Genomic DNA, 23,207 nt, shown 5'->3' on the forward strand with positions numbered 1-23,207 from the left:
ACAAATATTATGCTAAATACTGGATATATAAAGTAGGCTGTGACTAGGCAGGTAGCCCTCAGGATCAAATTTTCAAGACCAAGCTATTGACATGTTAAAAAAGAATGCAAAATGTATTAAGGTGACCTTGAGTAGGGGGAACAAGGAGCGATTCCATTATTTTTTAAAGTGGAAATGATTATTAAAACACCCGAAGCTGAACTGCTGTAACCAAGTCAACTCAATCTCCCCTTAAAAAATTCCTTTCTCCTCTTCCATTCAGATTGTATTTACAAACTGTATGTGTCTCATTTTTTTCCTTGTGTCATTTCATTATTACAGAGTTGAGATCACTAGCCATCTGCAGCTTCATTTCATCAGGCTCTGATTTGTCCTTGGAGCAAGGTCATCTGGGACAAGAACATAAAATGCTGCTTTCCTCCACTGACAGTTCTTTATGCCTTCCTGTAAATATTCCCCACTAATTTTAAATAATTTTACCACTTCATACTCCCCCTCAGACACACTGAAAAGGCTGATATACATGCATATTAATAAGGATCTTGTCATTTAACCACTGCATGACATATTAGAAGCAATTAATGGTGTTTATTTGCTGATAACGCAGGCATTTCAAACTCCAGCTCAAGAATCCTTGGTAGCTTCATGTGACTTGCAGGATATTAGCTACGGGTCAGAAGTTGGGACTCCCCCATTCGGCATTAGCATATGCTTAGAGCGACTCTGTTTTCCATCAAGCAGGAAAAAAAAATGCAGTCAATGCACAAAAATTACCACCCTATGTGGGTGAGTGATAATAAAACATCACTAGGTGTATGTGGGTTCATTCACTGAAATCAATAGACCGGTAAAGAAACATTTTCAGGCGCATCACACAATGTTTGCAAGCCAAAAAACAAAGAAAACAGAACATGAGATTTCCATTCGGCTCAGATTTGGCTTGCCATAAATTCTGAAGCATCTTCTCTGAAGCAGAGACTGCTGCTCTGTGTTATGGCACAAACTAAACCAAACTGGGAAAAGAAAAAAAGAAAGAAAGAAAAAGCAAGAAGCAGCAGGGTAAATTAATTTGAGAGTCTTCATTAGCACACCCATAAAGCAACAGGGAATAACTGAGTGATTGAGAATAATCAGCACTAGCTCCAGGGGTCAGTCTCCCTCCTGGTCTCTGGCTGCAGATGCTGGCAACAGCAGGCTGAAGGTCTAGACTCAGGTTGTGTATCTTTTAGCACCTGGAAAATCCACTACTGGGCTGATGTGGATTCTGAGATATGCTTGGCTATACACAGCCATCTGGCTCACAAGTAACCATGTGAGAGTTTTTATGAGGGTGCCTTTAGTAGCCCCAGTAGTCCTAGACATGAAGAGGTGCACCTCATGGAGGTCTCGCAAGCACAACAGGATATATGCTGTGCAGGTGGATGCACAGAAGCCTCCAATGGGATTACTTGCACAAGCAAGTATCTCTTTGGACACAGAGTGGAAGGATACCTCATGTGACTGTGACCATGCAATTTGTCAGGAGGAGACACAGAAAATGGGATCATTAAAGGTGAACTCCCAATCCACTTCTAAAGGAGATGATCTTGAATGGTGAGCTTGTTTCATGGCTGAGTCACAGGATAGAAGCTGGCCCTATGGACTCTGGCTCACATACCAGGTTCAGTTTCCAGTTCCATTATACACAATTTCTTCACACGACTTAACAAGTTGCTTCATTTCTCCCTCTGCCTCAGTTTCCCCCTCCTCCCTGGCAAAGAAGTTAAAGTTGCTCCTGAATAGGAGGCTGAGGATCAGTTCTAGAGGCAGCATGAGGGTTATGTCCTCAGCTTCCTGAAAAGGTACCTCTTCCCTGCCTTTACATTACAAGTCCAAAGATCTGCAGCAGAAGAATGTTCCATGCTGCTCACCAGTAAGAGGTGGGAAGACTTTTTGTGCTTCACTCCATATACAAGATTTTGTTGTGTCCTCCTTTCTGCATCTCTCCTCCAGGTCCAGCCCCAGCTGGTTGCATCTCAAACAGCACTAAACTACACCAAGTTGTAATAGTCCCCTAGGGCCTCTAACCTAGCTGCACAGACCAGTGGAGCGCAGCATGTCCCGGCCACACGCCCGTGATCCCATGACTCACCCCTTACATGCCAGCAAAAGAAGCTGCTGCAACAACTACAGACATGGCTGCTCCGGGAGAATCCCTCGGTGCAAAGGGCTGTGTGCTAGAAGAAGTCAGCCCCGTGTTTTGACCAGCAGGAAAAGGCTGGCTCAGGCAGTCATGGATGAGAATCCCTGGATTTTCCTGCTAGTCCTACTTGTGAAAGCTTTTACTGTGGTGAAAGCAGCACAACTTCACTCCACAGACTCTCCTGCATCCCTGCCTTCTGCCCCCTTCTACCCCCATCACAAGTCCTTCTCTGTCATTTACACAGCAGGAGACACTTTTCATTCAAAACTCATCCACGTTGTGAAAAACATCCAAGTGCCTTCAAATACCATCTTTGCAAGTCAGCCAACATTCTCCTGCAATTCTGTGGGATTTTGGTGCCTCTGTCACTTAAGATAACAGGAGTTTAGGAAACACGTGCCTTTGAATATTTGGCCAGGCACGCTTTGCTGTAAGGAAAGAAGGAAGCATGTAAAAGCAGCAAGGAGGCTGGAGCTAGTCCACGTTCCCTGCAAAGCAGAGATGTTGCAGAGCACTCACAAGGGCTCTTCTATAGAGACACTGCATGTCAACAGTTAACTTCCCTTTGTTCCCATCCAAATGATTAAGGTTAGAATCTTGCCTGGTGACATCACCAGAGTTTAAACATGCTGGATATGGTCCAGGGAGCCAAAGTTATTGCTGACCCCATGGTTACTGATCCGCTCCGCAAGTAGCTGATGTCTGCTCTCACTTTATGAATTATTTAATGGGTTAAAGATTGGTCAGATCTTCTTTATGCAATGTACAGCTATACAGTGGGCAGGAGGACATAAACATGCATTAACAAGGTTAAAGTCATATACTGTAACTACACAGTTTTCAGCTTGCAGCTTTATTGACTTAATCATGCCGGCACCGCAGCCAACAAATCATTAAATCCATTCCATTCTTTTGCTGGTTACCAACCACAAAAACAGAGGCAGGCAAACACGGAGCAAATCTCTGAGGGGGTGGGGAGAGGCGGTGGGGTGCGGGGCAGAGGGAGAACAGTAGGATCACTATGGAGCGCAGTGCTGGCCTGTCACTGCCAGCACAAAGACGCCAAATCTGTCTTTACAGACTAAGTGGTTTCACGGTTTAAAGTGACACACTCATTGGTTCCTTTTTTGCAATGATTATAGAAAAGAAGAAGGAAAGGGGAGGAATAAAAAGCAAACTGAGCTTCTTCATGCTGTAAGAGTGCGTGCATCTGTGTGTGCATGTATGTAAGCATCCCCACAGCGCGCACAGATCTCCTCTGCAAACACACCCCTGGGCCAGGGCAGAGGAGATCTGGGCACTCGCTGCGCCCTGGGGGCCTCGGACTCCGCACTGCACTCCCTGCTAATCTGCGGTGAAACGCAGGCATAATTAAGAGTTCAGCATAAAAGAAAGAAGCCGTGGAGCACTCAGTCAGTCCTCCTGCGGCCCTCCAGGAGCACTCTGACCACAGCGAGCAGTGGGAGCAGTCCCCGTTTTCAGACCAAAGTAACAACTTTGCTATCAGATAAAGACTTTGATTTTTGGAACTGGCATTTACTGTAGCTTTTGCTATCCACATCCAGGCTCCCTCCAGAAGCTCCCTGTTTGTCAGCAGCGGGCAGAATACAGGTGCCCACCGCAGTCAGCAGACAGCCAAAATGCCGTGACTAGGGGGTTAGCTCAAGACAGCTTGGTCTCAAAATGCAGCTGTCAGCTTACCATTTTTGAACTCATCGGATCTTTATTTGCCACTCCTGACATGCCCGTTCATTTCTTGATGGAAATCATCTCAGGACCATAAAATACAAGTGGCTTGTTCTGTGCTAAGGGAGCCTCACATCAGGACATGATGTCTCTGTGTTACAAGCAGGCTAGGGAGGAAAATTTCAGCATGAACTCCTAGAAACCTTCAGACATGAGTGTTTTGAGTCTTTTATTGATACTAAGACAGCCTATTTGCAAGTGTTTCAACGCTGACAGAACATGCAGTAAGCTCCCCCATCCTGAGGAAGACTCAGCCACACCAGGAGAGATTCCTGGCCCCTTTCCATCTATTACGAAAAGAAAGGAGTGGCAAAGAAGCTCTTCTCCCCCACACGCTTTCTGGGTACAGGCTGTTTAGAGCTCCCCGTAGGAATAACCTAAATTTTGGCATCTTACCAGTGCAGGAGCTTGGCAGATACATTTGCACCTTGTTCTGAGGTACACCACTGCAGACCCTTTGGAACACCTCATTCTTCGGTTTTATAGTTGTTTTCTTTAGACCCTAAAAAGCCTTCTTAAGAGTTCGAGCTGCAACCTTGCCTTCTTTTGTTTACTAGCCTCCAGATCCCTATCACCCAGAGACGTCTCCTGGCTCCATATATTGCAAATAAACATGTCATTACTGGTGCTGGAGTCAGCCAGAATTCCTGTTGGAAACAGCTGCCGGAGAGGAGCCTGTCCCCCAGCGGCTCGCCAGCGGTACTGAGGTGGTGGATCACCATCAGAGGTACTTCTTTCCAGCTAACATACTGGAAAACCGGACTGAAAGGGAGATGCTTTCTGAGACAGAAGTCAGCTATTTAAGGTACCTACAGGACTTTCAACTTCCCACACTTTTGTATACTGGATCTCCGCAGCTGTGAATAAAGGTACCTCCAGCAGACACGGGCCAAGCCTAACCGTGTCATCCAGGCTTCCCTCACCACTGGCCATCCATCACATCTCACAGGTACACATTAGGGTGGGGTAGAATTACTTTCTAAAGATCTTTTCCTCCACTGGTCACAGAAGGAGCCTAAAGGATGGCAGAGCATAATGAATCCCAACCATACACAGAGGAAGGCTGATAACAGAGAAGGGCCAAACCTGTAAGTCACAAGTCCCAAAGCAGCACTTCATCATGTAATTATTTTGCCTTGCATTTGTGATTCAGCAGCCCCAGCTCCACAGCTTGTGGTTAGCAGTGAGCTCTGCTTTACCCAGCCAGTGCTGCCTCCCACCACTGAATCCCAGCTCCACAGCACCCACCTTTCCGTTTGTGCGTGCTTGCAGGCTCCAGCCAGCAAAGCAGCGGCTTGTGTGATGGACACGTCAGCCTGAGGAGCACCTTATCATTGACCTGTGCTTATCAAGAGAACATGGAGATGCAGAGGAGGCTCCACTGCCACAGTCATTAGCTGACAAGCTGCTTCAAAGGGAAGTGACAGTTGTGGTGATGTTTTAAGACCGACACACCCAGCCAGGAGTAACACAGCAGCTAGGCTATTTATAATCCTTGATTCTAGAGTCTTAAAATAGCACTGCTTTTATTTTTACATTTCTAGGCACACTTGTGTATTTAAGCAACTCCATTCTTAGGCTCCACATCAAACACATCACAGCCAGTCTCAGAAGTGGGAGATGGTGCTCCATGTCTCCCACTGAACACAGAGGTGAATTCCCCTCTCCCCAGGGCCCCTGTGACTGCAGTCCCCAGGCCTATTTACATGTATTTTTACCTTTAGGCTGGCTCTTCAAAATGCACAAAGCAAGGGACATGCAGCATCTCATGTACCTGCTAATATCCAAGCACAGCAGAGGTGTTTCACAGACTGCAGGACACAGCCACACATGCGCTCCTCTTATCAACAGGCATTCCAAAGTCACTGGAGGAGCAGATGGATAAAGCAGTCCCAATTGTGTTCTTTAAAAGCAAAAGTACAGAAGCAGTCAAACAAACCATGGCTGCACATCTGAAGGGAGAGCTCTCCACAGCCTCGGCAGAGGCATAGATATTTGTTCTCTGCTCCCCAGTGCCACAGTGTACCTCGGTTGGCATTTCTTAATGACTGGAGCATCCACGTGCTCTTTGTAAAACCATTATAGAATATCCAGGGCAGGAGAACAAACTCCTCGCAGAGACAAGGCTCCAGCAGACTGCATAGGTGTCAAATGGTAAATCGTTAGGTGGCTTGTTTTAATTGCAGAGTTATTTATACCCCACAACTTGTTATTAACATAGGAAAAAACAGAACCTATTGTTACCCATAATTAAAGGGACTATTATGGGACTCCAAAAGCATGGATGGCCCTGGCCCCAGCCAGATCACCCCTCCTTAGGCAGCAGCAACTAGCACGGGGAGGAACATTAAACAGAGGCTCCGTCTTAAGAAACTTGAGCCAAGAGATTCAGTGGGTTTAGCCCCAACATGTGAATCCCAACTTCTGCGCTGAGCCTCGCCCCTCAGCACCACTCCTCCTGCCTCTGGCCACAAAGCTAGCATAAAGCATGGGTGCTTTTGGGAGAGAGTTCTGTGAGGGTACGATCCCACTCTTCCCTATCAGCAAATCCTCTCTGACCAAGGAGCACAGGGCTAGAACACATCCCGGATTTGGCCTGAAGTTGCATAACCATCCTTGTTAAAATTCAGGATTAACAGGTTATATTTTCATTTGCGAGATTGTTATCTGCCCCGAGAAAGGTTTCCGATTTCACCAGCACTAATCAGGACGCCACAATGGATTTCCGCTCTCTGCCAGGAGGCTCCAGAGCCTTTGTACCTTGTGGAGCCGGTTTGAATTCAAATCTAACTGGCAGAGCTATTGTAGGCTGCATGTTGACTAGATTAAAATAAGGGGGGGAAAGTCACTGACATGCTCCTGTACTTTTCTTCTAAATCCATTTCTACAGACGCAAATCCCTCTGACCACCACCAAAGCAGCTGATAGCTGCGCTACCTTTCCAGGAATGACACCCTCCAGCTCTGAGCTCTCCACCAGCCCTGAGCAAAGATCTCCGTTACAGCTGTGTGCTTTAAAAAAAGCATGCCAAAACCCTGCACTAGCCCCCACCTCAAGTCCTGCTTTATGCTGTTAAGGGTATCATAAACCAGAAGCAGCAGGAACGTCCAGCACGGAGCTGAGGGTGCCACGGCAGCCCGTGCTCCCGAATGGCATGCTGCATGCCCGGCGTGCTGCGTGCCCTGCGCCCTGCTGTCGGCTCAGCGCGCATTCCACATTCTAGTGCTAGCACCCAGACACGACACCCAGGCAGAGGAGATGCAGTTAACTTAGGAGAACAGTCAAGTACGAAACTACTGATGCTGTAATTATAACTGGGAGGCCAAATAGGCTCCCAAGAAGGACTATCTTTGTGGACAGAGAGGGGAAAGGCTCATTGATGACTGGCTTTACCAGATGAGTAAATTAGACCTAGGTTATAGCCGCCTTGTTCTTTCCCTGCCTCCACCCCCAAGGACCGTATGAGTCAGTGGAACTGGAGGGAAAATATACACTAAGTTCTACAAGTGCAGGAATTAAAGAGACATCTACAAAGCTTGCCTCTGGCACTTGATACCAGCTGCAGAATTGGGTTAGCCTGACATTGCGGCTGGAGGACCCAGGAAGGCAGACTGAGCAGCCTCTCTCTGTAGAGCAGGTGAGCTGAAGGCTGGCTGCAGCCTCATTGCTAAGGCATGGAAACATGTTTTAAAAGTTTTAAATCCAGAGTGGATTGAAAGCAATTAAGAAAACAAACTCTGTTTCCTGCACAAACACGAGGTTCAAACAGTTTGGGATTATGAGATACCTGCAAGTGTGCAGAAGTCTAGCCTGAGGAGCCAGTTTTGAGGGATGGAGACCCCTGCAAGTTCTCTGAGGTTCAAAAAATATTTTCCTGTAATAGCGTCCAGTCAAGAACATGACAGAGTTGAGGATCTTTTACTGGTGAGTGCACCACCAAACCAACCTCAATTGACATGCAGGCTGCTGGGCAGCAGTTTGGGAGATCTCCGTAAACAGCATTGCAGCTTCAGAGAGGAAATCTCAAACGCGCTGTAATCCGGCTGCAGGGAGTGCCACATCGCAGGGGCTCATTCGAAGGCTCTCCCAGTTGGTCCACTCAGGGTGCTAGGACCTGCCTTGACACTCACCTGCTCTCCTGAAAGCATATCACCAGAGACATCTGCCTGTCACTGCCCTGTCCTTGCCCCAGTCTGCCCCTCAGCATTCAGAAACCAGCGTACACACTAACCCATGCAAAAAGCGAGAAGTTACCAGGTTACAATGAAAAGGATTCCCTCTGCCCCCCAGCCCCCGCCCCCTTGTAGTACTTCCCTTTCTGTTCCCATTTGCTGCTGGACTTGAGGGAAGGCTGTAAAGGCTGATAAAAGAGTCCAGAACCGTTTGACACTTCTCCCTGAGTTTGGGAGGTTTCCTTGGGGCTGCAGCTGCAGCTGCCACAGGGGTCAGCAGGGAGGAGGGTGAGGAGGGCAAGGGAGGGAGAAGGGGAAAAAATGAACAGCTGCAAAGCAATTAAGCCTGCCTCTGCCGTACTGTCCAAAGCAGGAGGCAATCTAATTCAGCCTGGTGCCTCTCTTCCTTCAGCCGTCTGGTGCCTGCCTGGGATTCAGGAAAGGGGCTGTCTGACTGCCCACTTTGTCTGCCGAGCCAAAGGGGCCCTTCCCAGCCACAATTTCCAAAGGAAAGAGATCTTGGCTGGCGGTGTCTCTTCTTTTCTGAGAAAAACATGCACTGAATGTAGTGGCAGCAGCTTTATAACCCTCTCCTGCCCTTCCTCAGCAAACAACCAAAGTGGAGCTGGAGCAAGAAAATGACCCTGCTGGCTCCTCCGCTCAGCACTTGTCTCCCAGCACAATGAATCAATTAGCGACTGATCATTATTGTGGTAACTGTATCTTTCACAAGCAAGATTTTATATAGAGATAGAATGGGATGTTTTCTGCTCACTTCCTTCCTGTCATTCCAATCACGAACTACAGTTTAAAAGACAATGCATTTTAAGTCTGTAAGATTTGCAAGCATGCCTTCCAGTTTCCCTGCTTCATGTCTGGGCTTTGTTTTCTGCATACTAAAGGTACAGGGGGAACAATGATAAAGGGGAGCCTACAAGTGCAACTCACGCAGGACATATACAGAAGGTCATCTCTTTTTCATGTTCCTAGTATCAGGGATTACTTTAATTCCTTATTCTGGCCAACTGTTTCAGTTTATAATCCATGGTTCAGGACTCCTTCTGGCATGTCTAAACTGGTACTTGTTCTGCTATTTCCTCAGAAATTGGCAAAATTCTGACTTGGAAAATGTAAGTGCCGTAGTAAAAGCCTTTTAGTACCCAGTGAGAAGGAGAAAATAGTCTCTGTTAGGACACGAGGACACAATTCAACTTCACCTTTGTTAAATTTGACAAGAAGACAGCAGGTAAGTACCCTCCCCCTAGCTTAATCCAGGCAGAAGTAGGCAAACCCCGAGTATTTTACATGAAACTAGACAGCATTTTAGCTTCTGAAAAGCCTCACTGTTATCATAAGCAGAAGGGGGGGAGGGGGAGGGGGTTAGAGAGAGAGCAAGATTCCAGCTCAACATAGTGACAAAAGCTTTATAAAATAAGAAATGAGAGGAAACCTGCGTAAATGAAAGCACAGCAGTTCTACACATGAACCTAGAATGGAGCAGCAAATGCAAGTCAGGAGCTCCTTTCTGATCCTATTCTACACAAGATCCCTGATGAAGGTGATGGTTCTCTTTAAAATTGAAATGTATAGAAATATAGATATGTGCCACCCATGTAAGAAACGCTCAGACTTTGAACTGGGCACGAAATGGATTTGCCCATTTCTCCACACGCTGCTAGTATTTTTCCTTTTCTTAATAAAAACTTCTTATTAAATGGTCTTTCGTTTCATTCTTTGTTTCCCAATTAGTTAGACAAATGTTGGGGATTTTTGACAGCCTTAAACTATGTGAAAATTCCGATATGGCCAGCAAAACTTTTTTCAGTTGAAGATTTGCTCACATTTCAGGACCATCACACAGTCTGTGGTGATGTTATCAGCATTTCTCTGTTCTAGCTGACCTTAGGCACTCTTAAACCATTAAATACATAATATCTTCTGATAATAGAATACCACCCGCATTTCACTAACAACAACTCACTTAAATGAGGTAAGAACTTACACACCAAATGCGTCTACCTCTGTTTTAGAAACATCAACACACTTTGGGGAGCTGCAGGATCACAAATAATGACATCAAGAGCCTGCCACTATTCCTGGAGAACCTGTAACTCCTGGTTACATCAGTAGGAATTTGAGATGTGTAAGGATTGCAAAATCAGATGTTAATCTGCAGCAAACAACGCAGGTACGGGCAGTCTGCATTTTCGCCTTAAGCAAACAAGAACCAACAAGACTATTAAGGGCAGAAAACAGCACCAGTTTCTAACTGCACATATAAATAGGCATTAAAATGAATGTCTTTCTTAAGTGAGTCATTACATTCATGAAGAAAACTTTTACAAGGAACTTCATGTTGTTTACAAGTTTCCCATTTACACTGAAAAAAAATTCTTTCCCTCCCACTCATAGCACACTCCAAGATCAGTAAAGAGCTGCAAGAGACACAAACCTGATGCTTAAATCAAACAACGCAGAATCATCAATACTGACCCCGACACCGTCAGTTAACTTTTCCTGCAGTGGACTAACGAATGCAATCTAAACACAGACCTTCTTATCAAACTAGGACAAGATTACTCAGCTTTCTCCTGGCACAGGGAGGTTCAGCTCCTTTGGCTTCTGGAGGCTGCTCGCTGGTGCAGGCTGGGTTCAGCCACGCTGCCTTCAGCACTCCCCAGCACCGCACTGGGCATAGCACTATCGCCGAGCCAAGGACGAAACATACAGCAGGAATAGCTTAATTCCAGCTCTAAATGAGCTCAGCAGGGAGTCTAAACAGCCAAGTCAACTGCCAGAATCTGCACTTTTCAACCTCGTTCCCCTCCTTTGATCAAACCCAGTTTTGAGGCACGGCGATTAATGGACTAATAGAGGAAGTCACAGGGTATCTCTTGGGAGAAGAGGGAAAGGAGAAAAAATTACCTCATCCTTGTGATGCATCTATTCTGCTAAACATCTCATTTCCACGTAGAAAACTAAAATGCTGCTCTGGAAAGTGTGCTGACTGAGTCGAAAAGGAGGAGAAAAAGGGGGTTGTACGAAACAACAACAACAAAAAATGCTCACCCGATCATTCATTCAGTGCTTAAACACGCCCTGCAGAGCGCTGGTAAGGAAAACAGACTGTCAAATCCGAGTGCCGTGTAAACTACCCTTCATTCCAGTGCAGTAACAGTTTATACTTAATAGTGCCAGGGAGTAGAGGAAATATTAAACACATTTACTATGCAAAGAGAAGCTTCCGAAAGCCCCAAGTAAATAAGTACTGAGAGAAAGAGATTTGTTTATGACAGAGATACACAATACTGGTATCTCAGGATAGGATGGCCTCATCTTTCTGGAAAGGGAGGACGCACAGTAACATTAGCAGCCTCCAATCACAAGAGAGAAGGGGGGAAATCTTAACAGATATTCCCCCTCCCCCCCCCTTCCTCTTATTGCTGTGCCTGTGAGGAGAAGGCAGCTTTTCCTCCTACAAGGGGCAGATTTTGGTTCTGTAATTCATGACTATAAAAAACATACCCCACAAGACTGCAAATAATCACTGGACTGATTAAAACATAAACTTACTCCAAGTTTGGCATGCTTACAAAATGCTGGTGTTAACTCCCAGAAAAGCCAAAAATAATTCAAATGTAAACTTGAACTGAAGCAGGAACAAATGCATCAGAACTTCTAAGTCTCTTTTTGTTTTGGTGTTTTTTTTTTGGTCACAGCACCAATATGCCATTGCCAGTGACCACTGTGCCCTTTGCTGCATCCTTTTCCTCCACCTTTGGTTGTTCTTGAGCACACAAAGACTATACACATACATGATTCACTCTGCTCTCAGAAATAACCCTGTAGTCGTCCTGGAATGACCTCCTACTGCATAAATTTAGGGGTGTGTGTGTGTATTTGAATCTTTACAAGATCAAGCTGTTCATGTAATGTCTTAGACTGGTATATCACACTATTTTGTCTACATTACAGGGCTTAACCCTCCTTGTGGGTCTCTTAGCAGTCCTGTAATGGGAAAACAGATCTCAGCACAGCTTGTCCATACCCTGCATTCACATCTGCATCTGTCCAACACTGACCCAAGGGCAGTTTTATCACTTCAGTAAGAAATAATTTTGCTGGCTGTAGAGAGACCATCATTTATGCTTAAGTAATGTATCTCCTATCTTCTTCTCTTAACAGTCCTACATGCAAAGGGTTAAATTGTAATAGAGGATTACATTTTGGTAACGGTACTGCTTTTATGGCCTGATAGCATTTGCCTTTATACATGCTATATAAAAAATCATTAACTTTAAAATGCACACATAACAGAGTGATTAGCCTTCAGAGCCCTAAAAAGAGCTTCTATGTTCTGATTGTGGATTTCAATCAATTATTAGTGCTGCCTGCTTGAAAAAGTCCAAAGTGCTGAAGACAGAAGTATTACACAGCCAACACACAGACTGATATGCTTCCTAAATGTACAGTTTTTGAAGACAGCTCATAACAGTGTTTGGCTTTTAAACCTTAATGTTAACAGCTTTGATGGGACCACTTCTAATTTGTATTTAAGACCCATTACCTCTTCCTCTAAGCAATCTTTGTGAAACATCATTTGTTCTACGGGGATATTTGCCATCCAGCACAGCTCTGTAATGGCCGTTAATTCACACCATTTTGCTTGCTCCCGTATTAATCAGCAAACTGTGAATCATCCCAGTGTTTCCAGACTCGCAGATGTACGAGGGAACCACGGAGGCCAGTTCAGTTTCTCTCCCCATTCAGGCACAGAGACAATATCAGTTCCTGTTTACAGCCACGGCTTTGTTTTCCCCCACCCACACACTGAAATTTCTCCAAAATGCCCAAGAAAAAGAAAAGATACCGAGTTCATTTTACCAGGAAAGTTATTTCTAGGTATTGCATCCGAAACAAAACATGCTTGTACTTTTTATTTTGTGTGCAGCGTTTACTGCAGCGAGGCAAAAAAGGCAGAGGAGCAAAGCAGGACAAAGTAGGCTGCTCCAGTCACCCCACCCTGCTGAACTGCCGGCCGGCGCCAGGCACATGATTTAACAGCATCTGAGGGACTCGTTTATTTGTTTGCTTTTTATCCTAATTGTTAAATTAGACTTTTGGTTCTGAAACTGTTTCGGCCTTGTGGAACACAGATGTGATTTTAGACTACTACAGGGCAATAATACTCGGTAGAAATCACACCCCCCCCACCCCCAAATCAAGGGTACAGTATCACAAGGACAACAAAAGGTATTAATACAAAGTATTAATTTAGGCATCAAATCTGAGTTAGTAAGAAGGACATGCTTTTAGAGAGTGAGCATGTTTTCTGAAAGCCACCCTGCTCTTAGCTCAAAATAAGCTCACAAGCTGCCATTTAGGAAGAAAGACTCAGAAAGTAGAGACAATGAACAAACCTATCTTCTACAAACGTAGGAAACAAATGGAATTAAGATGTTCTGATACTAATGGGAATTTACAGCAGAGGCAAAGCAAGTTAGGTGTGCAGTAAGGTCATGGAAACCATTTCCTCATTGCTATTCATCAGCATGCCAAGCCACGAACACACCTTTTCAATGTAAGAACTGTGGGTGCACTGACTTGTGAGGATGCAAGTAGTGTGTCCTACCCATCGCTAACCACTGGGCATCTTGTGATACACAGAAGCAAGTTATGGCATTCAGTAAGAAGCCAAACACTGAGAAGTTCCCTAAATCTTTGCCTAGATTCCCAGGATTTCTATTACTTCATTGTATTTAAGGGCACTGTTGAGAAAAAAACAACAAACAAACCCAAACACGTTCAAACCTTTCAAGCATTTTTGTTCAGCTGCTTACAAATGAAAGATTTCTGCATGTGGATGGATTCTCTCCTTTTTCCTTTTAATAAAGAAAGCAAAATGGGTTACTTGGAAAAAAAGCAAGCAAGAAAATCTGCAGTTGGGGTCTGATTCAGCCAATGTTTAGCCCAGGAAAATGTGTGAACACTGCTACCAAGCTGCTTAGAAAAGTGAAGGGAAATTGCTTGCCTAGGCTGGCAGCACAAGGGTGGTTTTGGTACAAATGGGTCTAACAACATAGCTTAACATCAAAAGAATCAGACACTTCTTAGAGTGGTACCACTGCTTTCCCTACACCTTTGAGAGAAAAAGTCTTCTTCCACCCCACACTGTGGAGCAGCAGGAAACAAGTGTCTGCTGCGTAAAGCTCAAAACCACAAAGACAAGGGGAGGGCTTTTAGAGCTAATGTAGAACCCATGGTGCAATGACACACTATCCACTGCTCAGCTCACGGCTGTCCAGCCCTGCTAGGAGTGGAATGGGGAGGATACAGCACTGACACACAGCCTGTGTCCTGGGCGTTAAAAGCAGGCCATCAGTGCCTTGTCCTAAATTTCTCTGGGATAGCTCACATTTCCATCTACATGTTCACAGTACACAACAACTTCCTCTTTTGAACACCTCCCAGCACCCCATGCTGGTGGTTATAGTACCTATTGAGTCTCTCTCTGCTTTCCAGGTGGATTTTATTTCATCCAGCATGAGATTCTCATAGATTTGTTTGTGTCTTCAGTGCTAAATTACTGGCAACACATCTTTATTAAATGGGCCATAACTAAGGGAAAGACTCAGATGGATTGAGGAAAACGCTTTGATGCAGTGTCCACATAGATTTCAGGTCCAGAAGGGTAAGGGTAGGGGAGGATGTGGGGAGGATGCTCCCCACGCAGTGTTCAGAAGGATTTGGCCTATTTACAACCTTCTTCTTTGCAGATTGCTTTCCCTAATGATGGTGCTATGTGGTGTCCAAAAGAGCTTTCAGCACAACACATAGCTAGACTGGAAGGAATGACTGAGTGCATTAGGCAGAGCTGCTACAGATCCCAATGCCTCTAAACATCTTAATATAAAACCCAAAGATCTGGGAAGGCTAAGACCTGTCTACAAGGGTTCCACTACAACAGGGAGTTGTTTTCAAATCCCTGTAATCTAACAGAGTAAGACAAGAGATGCAAAAGGGCAATGAGCCACAAAGATCAGATATGAGCCATGGTTTTTACCTTCATTACTGTATTTCTGCAAAATTTGTGTCACTGTTGTCACGTTGAGGCCAAACAGCTAATTTCTTTCCAAAAGTTTACTCCATTTTTGGCAAACCTTATCTTATTCACAGGGGAGGAAGGGGAAAGGCAAGCTCCTTTCAGGCTCTACCGAGAGAAGGGAGCATCTCCGAGTTTGAAAAGAAAAGTATCAAAACTCAGTTGCAAGTGAACAGATAAATATAAATTCAGAAATGACCATTCAGGAAGATGTTTTTACATCTGTGGAGAGGTCAAAATCCAGGCTCAGCCTTAGTGTTCTCTGTAATCTAGATTCATCACCAGCTTCCTTTATTCGCCTATTCAAGGGCACTTAATTAGCTGAAGGGCTTGTTGCTTTGCCTTCAAAAGCTCTCCACTCCCTCAAAGGCTTTGCTTCAGTATTGTGCTACCACTGCTCTTTGAAATCAAATCTGTTTTCTTCTCCACTGCATTAGTAAAAAAAAAGCCAAAACCAAAACTATTTTATAAACTTTTTTTTTTTGTGAAAAAAAGGGAAAGGAAGAGGAAAGAGACAGAGATAGAAACAGGGAAGAGGAGGAAAAAGAAAAGGAAAAAAAAAAACAGGAAAAGAAGGAAAAAAGGGGAAAAAAGTGAGAACTGTGGAGAAAAAAAAAAGAAAAGAGAAAAGGGAAGGGGGAAAATACCAGCAGGACCTCATTCAAAGTGGATTTAACACTTAAGGAAAAGGGAAGGAAGGAAGGAAGGAGTGGAGGAGGGGTTTGAAGCTGCAGATGAAGTTTGACCAGTACTTTTGCTCTAATTAATAATACATGATACCATAGCTGTGTCATGTGTTAGAAAGACTCCTTGTGACATCTTAGAAGTGCCAAATAAAATATGATTTTCCCCTATACTAGCAAGAGGACTGCATATACTCAGATGCTATGGGCTGCATTCTCAGCTTTTCTAAACTCTCAATCAGCATCTGAGCTTATGAATGTAAAGTGCTGCTGAATCAGAGCAGCCTCACCTAGCAGGCATGGTGTGCTGACTTTCCACAGGCAGAAATAATTTCACATAACATAGAACACCCAGCAATCAGTCTGTGGCATGAACGTTTCTGTTTGTATTAATAAAAGCTGTATTTTGTATGCCATTGTATTTATTTACCCTTTGACATCTAAGCTCTGGGTCAGTTTGCTCTTTACAACAGTGCATTTCTTCTTCAGTTTTGTTTCTGTATTTAGAAAACTCATGCTCAGAAACAAGATTTTTTGTTTCATTTTTTTTCCCCCTTGGTATATTTAATCTAGCTCAGGGGTTTTGCTGTTTCTCTGCAACCTATAATTTACTCTGCCAACTCAGATACTGTATTGCTGCTTTTACCATGGTTAAAGAAACAGTCAAGTCCTTTTCAAATGATTTTTTTTCTGTCTTGAGCACACTCTTCACTGTGGTTAAAGAAACAGTTAAGTCCTTTTCAGATGCTTCTTTTCTGTCCTGAGCACACTCTTCACTGTCTCACAGGCAGTCCACGTGCAGCAAAATACAGAAACTTTACTGCAAATAATATTATTTTCTCTCTGTCTCTTCTATCATTTCCCCTCTACCATCATTGTTGGCAGTGGAGCTAAGCAAATACACCCTTCACTCACAATCCAGTATACAACTATCTGGGTGTAAGCAGGAATGCAGAGTGCTCTAAGAATAGCACATTTGGTTCCTACAGTGCAAGCAGAGCTCAGAGACGCACACTGTGTCCCACCAAACAATGGCTATTTATTAGCTACATCCCCCAACAAAACAAAACAACTTTTTCAGTCGTGTTTTGGTTTGCAGGATGTTACACACAGAGCACTGAGCCGTCCTCCCTGAGACTCTCAGAGTCTGACTCGGGCAAATTTGGGCTTGCAAATGTAATGGCCACCCAAAGGGTTTCTTTGATTCCAGCCTGAGTTTAAGTGCACAGATCACCAGCTCGTTTTCCTGCCTTCAGAAGAACCCTCCTTTCTGGTCACAAAGACCTGTGTCTGTTCTGAAACTGGTGGGAGTGAAAGAAGAGCACTTCTGGAAGTGGTGATGTATCAGCATTGCTGAAGGCAGAATTAAGCCCAATGTATCTGACATGCCAGAATAGAAGATCTGCAAGTACAAACTATTTAGACACGAAAATCAGGGAGATGCCAAATTATTCAACCCGCCTGGGCAAATGCTGACTTTCATGCACCCAAAACCTGCCAATAAAGTCAAGTGGCTAAGCTTAAGCCCAGTAAACACTATGTGGTAGGCTTGGAGACTGTCTTGGACTCCCCAGCATTTACTGCCATCTTTATATTGTGGATTTATGAGTCCAGACCTTGTGAGTATATTTTTCAGTCAGCAAACATCAGTCCTACATGAGTAAAATGAAAACCTGCACGTATCCACAAGAGCGATGTTAGCACCAGCAGGCTCTGCAGTACTGCACAATGCAAACTGTCAGGGCCTCAATCAATATCCATCAATGCTCAACAATAAAGACATAGTGCTTCAGATGGAAAAAGATTAGCCCTTATCAGATTTGCCAGTTGTCCAGGCAATACAGGATCTAGGATGCAGACTGATTACGCTTAAGAGATACATCATTAAGTATGAGAACAGTAGAATCTGTGAGGCACCACCAGTAACCCAGCTTTGGGAATGTGGAGCCTTTGCTTTAACAAGCATTAAAACAACAGCAAAAAGCTCACTCTGGGTCTATGTCCCAGTCCCTGCTCTCTTCCCCATGTTGCTCTGCCTGCTACAAGGATCAAATTTCATGGTTTATTGTTCTCCCTCCAACTGGCCACCATCCACATTCTTCTTCTGTACAAAGCTGCACCTCTTGCTCAGAAGAAAAAAGAGCACTATGCTCTCTTATTCTAAATTTTAGTCACATTTACAAACGCACACAGAGTCAGGAGATGGCTTTTAAACACTAAACAACATTCCAGGGAGCACTGTTGTTTCTCTTTAGGCAAATTTCTTCTGAATGAGACTAAAAAGGACAATTTTCCATCAGAAAATTAGCTAATCTTTGAAGAGGCAGACATTGTCTCCCCTGTCTTCTGAATCTTTAATATTTTGACTTCTAATGAAACAACTGCAGTATGCTTGCAAAGTCCTGTTCGTCACCTGCCTCAGGAGAGAGTTGGCACCAAGATTTTGCAAAGATCAAATTCAGCCTCGGGTACACTGCTGGAAATCCAAACTACAGCCATTGGGACTACTTTCCTCTAATGGAGCAAAACTGGTGCACAGCAGGTTGGGTCCAAACTGTCAGTATCAATATCTCAACGTAAGTAAGAAATCTGCTGCAGACAAATAACAGATCTGCAAGCTAGACTCAAATGTAGCATGCATTGAAGAATTTTAAGGTTTCCTACCTAGAATACTTTCCCCATGTCAGTTTTCTTCTAATACAGCACTCAAGGCCCATTTTCCTCTATGGCATTTGCAGCAAAGTCACCAAAACCTAACAAAACGTTCTACTCCTGAACATCCACCATTTTTCTTCAGCAGCTCAACAGGCTGTAAAACTGAAGCACTGTCATCTGGTGTATAATTACTGTAATAAGTCTTCCTTGTAAAATGAGGGAGGCACCATAAGCTTACCTAACTAGTCTGAAAATGTAAAATGCTCATCACCTGTAATCACTGTCTTAACTGTCCTTGATCTTTATGATAGCTGCCAAATTAGAACAACTCTCTCCAACGGTGAGAGTGAGGTAAAAATGCAGCACAGGCAGAGCACTAGGAAAGTTGCTGGAAGAGGGACTGTTTTGGCCAACACTGCAGCAACTTTTATTTCTTGCCTTTTTTCCCCCCCCCCTTTTTTTTTTTGGCTAATCAATGACGTAGGGGGTTCAGAGGTGTGAGACAAAAATGCAAAGCAGGGGAAAAGTAGGACACAGGAAACCTCAGGAATCCAACAGGGATGTGGCAATTCCACACACCCAGCAGTGGAGCCAGGAAAGAAATAAAAAAAAAAACTTGCTCAAAGGTTATGGACATAGGATCAAAAGCAATCATGCTCCTGCAGTTAACTTCCTAGCCATCATCTGAGATGCAGCAGAAAGCCACCAAAAATGTGTTCTTCACCCACACTGCCTCCAGCCTAAACCATCTGATGGGCAATAGTAGTGCAAGAAGTTGCAGGCTCACTTTGTCATGTGTCCATCCATACTTCTGGATCCCAACCCAGCAAGACTCTCTACTTCATGTTTAATTTGAGTCCTACTGAAAACAAACAGGGTCTTCGTGAGCTTAAAGCAACAAAACTGCTCCAGACTTTTGGTGACTCAGGGGCCTCTCACTGATAATCCTTTAGTGTGAACTACATATGCTATACAGATATGTGTGTTATATTTGGATAAGCAAATTCAGTAAGTCACCAGTCCTTCCCAGCTGTCTGGTTTAAGCTGCTGTATTGTAGGCAAGGGAGTATTTGGCACGCAAAATGTAGAGAATAGACCCTAAAGTGGCACAGTGGAAAACACACCTCTTTGAATGACCACTAAGAAGCTGCCATTTAGTAACTATTCCATTCTTTTTCACTGCTATTACAGGACAAGGTTACACTAAGTCACTTACAGAACCAGTCACTTAGCAGGGAAGGAGAGCAAAGAAACCCAGGCTTTGGAGAATATTCTCTAGCTAAGCACCACGCTTCTGAGCAGATCCTAGAAGAGCTTCAGAGAGGTATCTGTGGTTTGCTCCGGGAGAAGTGTTTCAGTCCTTCACGAGGAGCTGATGGAGTGCCTGTGTGGACAGCTAAGCAGCTTGAAGGGTTCTGTTTCAAGTGTTGGTTCAGCCTAACAAGACACTTGCTTTGATGATGAGGTTCAATGTTTCCTACTATTCTTCCTAACAAAAAGAGAGCTATTTATTTATTCCTCACACTCAGGCTGCTCTCAGATTGTATCCCCAATCCCTTCCTTGCTCTGAAGCCTCCATTCACAGCAAATCTCTCTCCTCTAGAGCAATAGAAGATAGTGCTTCACACCAAACCTCGAGTCTCTGGGATAAGGTTGCTGCAGAGAAATCAGGGTTGTGCCCCACTCCTGCCAACCACAGTTCTGCATTTACCAGCTTGGTTGGTATCAGAGATCAACAGAGGGTGGGGAATGGCCCTCATCCAAAGCAGGGCATTGCTTCTGGCATATGCTAGCAACAAGTATTTCAAGTCTGCCAGGAGCTGTACTGTTTGACTTGCTGTCCAGGAAGGACTCAAAAGTTAAACTCACTTCTCTCCCACATGATCTTTTCTAGCCTCAGAAACATAATATGGAGATGAATCTGCTGAAGGGCACTAAGGGGAAAAAACATTCTCACTTAAAGGTAAGCATATTATGGGACCATTACAGCTTACAATATAAGCTAAATAAGAATGCCAGCTATACACACAAAATTCATTTCTTTCAGTGGTACGAAGTAGGTGTCTCACCTAATGGCACCAAGTTCTCCACTAGGCTAGAATTACAGTGCACTTCAGCTGAAGAAACAGCTACTGTGATAGCACCAGACTCTGTTATTGCCTCATGCACACCCCAGAAGTTTAGCCATGCTGCATTTGAAACAGAAAGTAAAAATAAGAGAACAAATGACTCAGTATTTTTCCAGAAGCCCTACGAGTCAGAAGAGATGTTCTCACCTGTCTGCTTTGAGATGGCAAGGTGGCAGGCTGCATGTGCCTCTGCATCCGATGTGGCTGCATCAGCTGTCGGAACTGCTGCTGGAGAAACTGGCTGCTGTTAGTCTGCTGGGACTGCTGCGTGGCTGCAGACTGCTGCTGCTGCTGCTGCTGGAGATAGTGAATGAGGGATTGCTGCCCTTGTCCTGCTGTCAGAGGTGACATCTTTTGAGTAGCTGACTCTGAGGCAAAGTGAGACAGTGGTTTGGTGTTATTGAAAGAAAACTGGTCTTGGCTAACAGGGTTCTCATTCACCAGACCCGGCTGTAAGCTACTAGATGGCTGTTGCATTATGAGGTTCATATTTTTGGACTGGTTTGTTGTCATTGATTTAAAAAGTGAGCTCTGCATACTCGTGGGGTTGCTGGTGGGAGTGATGTTAGAGATTAGTGTACCTTGAGGACTGAAGGGCTGCTGGTGCAGAGCTGGGCTTGACAGCTTTTCTGGCCTGTACGGTGGAGACGGTCCAGTATTTGTGGAGGCCATGCTGGCAACCAAGCTGTTCTGTGGACTTTTAATGCTGCTGGCTGGTAAGCTGGCTGCTGTCAGGGTGGGCAGCATGGAGCTCTGCGGGCTGAAGGGCTGCTGATTCAGAGCCGGACTGGAGAGCTTCTCAGAGCCGTAAGGAGGAGAAGGGCCATTGGATGGGGTGCTGCTGGAAGTCATGCTTGAAAGCAGAGTGTTTTGAGGACTCTGAATGTTGTTTCCTGGTAAATTATTAGCAGGCATGCCAGACACCATAACATTTTGAGGACTGAAAGGTTGATGGTGTGGGGATGATCCTGCCCTGTAAGGTGGAGAGAGACCAGGAGGAGACATAGCTGGCCAGCTGGGAGCCTGTACTTGTTGCTTAGTAGTAGACACCTGCTTGCTAGCTGCCAGCTGCTTTAGCTGTTGTGCATGCCAGTTGGAGGCAGGTATGTTGGGTAAGGGTACTGGAAGCATAGGTGGTGGCTGGTTCTTGCTCTGAGCTGCTGTAGAGATGGGGGATGCAGCAGGTTTATTTGAGGCAGGGACTTGGAAGTTAGCTCCAGCAGATGATGGTCTCATCTGAGGCGATCCTCCACTGGTTGGATTGCAGCCTGGAGAAAAATCTTTGTTTGCAACATGGTTCTCCAAGTGAGAAGTCTGTGGAGAGGATTTTGGAGTGCTACTTATGCTGGATTGAGAATGACTCAGCCCAAGTGGCTCTTCGGCCTTACTGCACAAAATCTTCTCCAGATCCAGGTCGTTGGGAGAAGGATCAGGCATTTTGGTCAGCTCTTCCAATAGATCTTGCAGCTCTTGGTCCACAGACTGTAAGCTGTTTCCTTTCTCATCATAGTGGACAATGTTATTGTTTTGCCCTGCTATTGACCCCTTTGGATTTATTTCTGTGTTGGGTGGCACTGAGAAGGGGGAACCGATGCCACCACCATTCATGTGATTGCTTTCAAGGAGAACTGGGTGACCTGTGACCCCCAGGGAAGAAGCACTGTGGCTGCTGGAGAAGGGAGAACTTTGCATTTCTGGACATGCCACACTGGGGTTGGCACCCTGACCCATGGCAAGGTTTACATCGTCAAGGCAAAGTCTTTTACTGTCACTTGGGAAAACGACATCAGGCACACCACTGGAGGCAGGAGAGCTATCATCTTCCAGCTTTCTTTTAATGGATCCCTGTAACTGTGAAAATAAAAAAGAAGAAGGAACAAGTTATTGGCATTGTCTCTACTTCCACAGTGCAGCACTGGGTTGGAGATAGAGAAAATTAAATCATACAATTAAAAACCCAATCATATGAGACAAATTCAATCAGGATTTAAGTAGGTAAAACTTTGCTGAAATTAAAAGAGTTATAGTCAGACAAAGGCTAAATCTCACATGTTGGCCTTAAAACAGATGTAATGCTATAAAATACTGTCATGTGAACTGTAATGGAAGTTGTTGAAATAGTTTCTGGTACCATTTCAATTAAGACATTATGCTCCTTGCATAACAAACATGCCAGCATTTTTATGGTAACATTTTTTAGGTCTAAATGGCAGATCTGAATGAAATCCTGAAGTGAATGTAGTGACCTTCTGCCAGTGGCTCAGATTAAATTCAGACCTGAGACAACTAAATTGTTTTACATTCTTTATAGGCAGAACATCTGAAATAACTGGCATACTTTCCAAACAATCCAAAACAAAGCAAATTCTCAACTAGCTATCCAAACAGACTTCCCAGCTTCCTAAGCACAGATGTTTTAGACCTCAGAAACAGCAAATAACAGCTAAACCTCTTATTTTTTTTGTTTATTCTCCTAAGTCTAAGGCAGTATGGGCTTTGTTCTCTTGAAGGATTGCAACTCATTCATAAAAATGGAAG

At 44.5% G+C, this 23,207-nt stretch overlaps 1 protein-coding gene across 1 annotated transcript in view; it reads right to left on the reverse strand.

Annotated features, from left to right (window-relative positions):
- Positions 1-23,207, reverse strand: part of MAMLD1 (mastermind like domain containing 1) — an 87,072-nt gene that overhangs the window by 13,078 nt on the left and 50,787 nt on the right. Inside the window, exon 2 of the mRNA XM_064159584.1 lies at positions 20,817-22,520. Coding sequence (XP_064015654.1) covers positions 20,817-22,520 — 1,704 coding nt within the window. The remainder of the gene's footprint in view (positions 1-20,816; positions 22,521-23,207) is intronic.

Source organism: Pogoniulus pusillus, chromosome 19 (assembly GCF_015220805.1).
Source record: "Pogoniulus pusillus isolate bPogPus1 chromosome 19, bPogPus1.pri, whole genome shotgun sequence".
In the NCBI taxonomy this organism is placed as follows: domain Eukaryota; kingdom Metazoa; phylum Chordata; class Aves; order Piciformes; family Lybiidae; genus Pogoniulus; species Pogoniulus pusillus.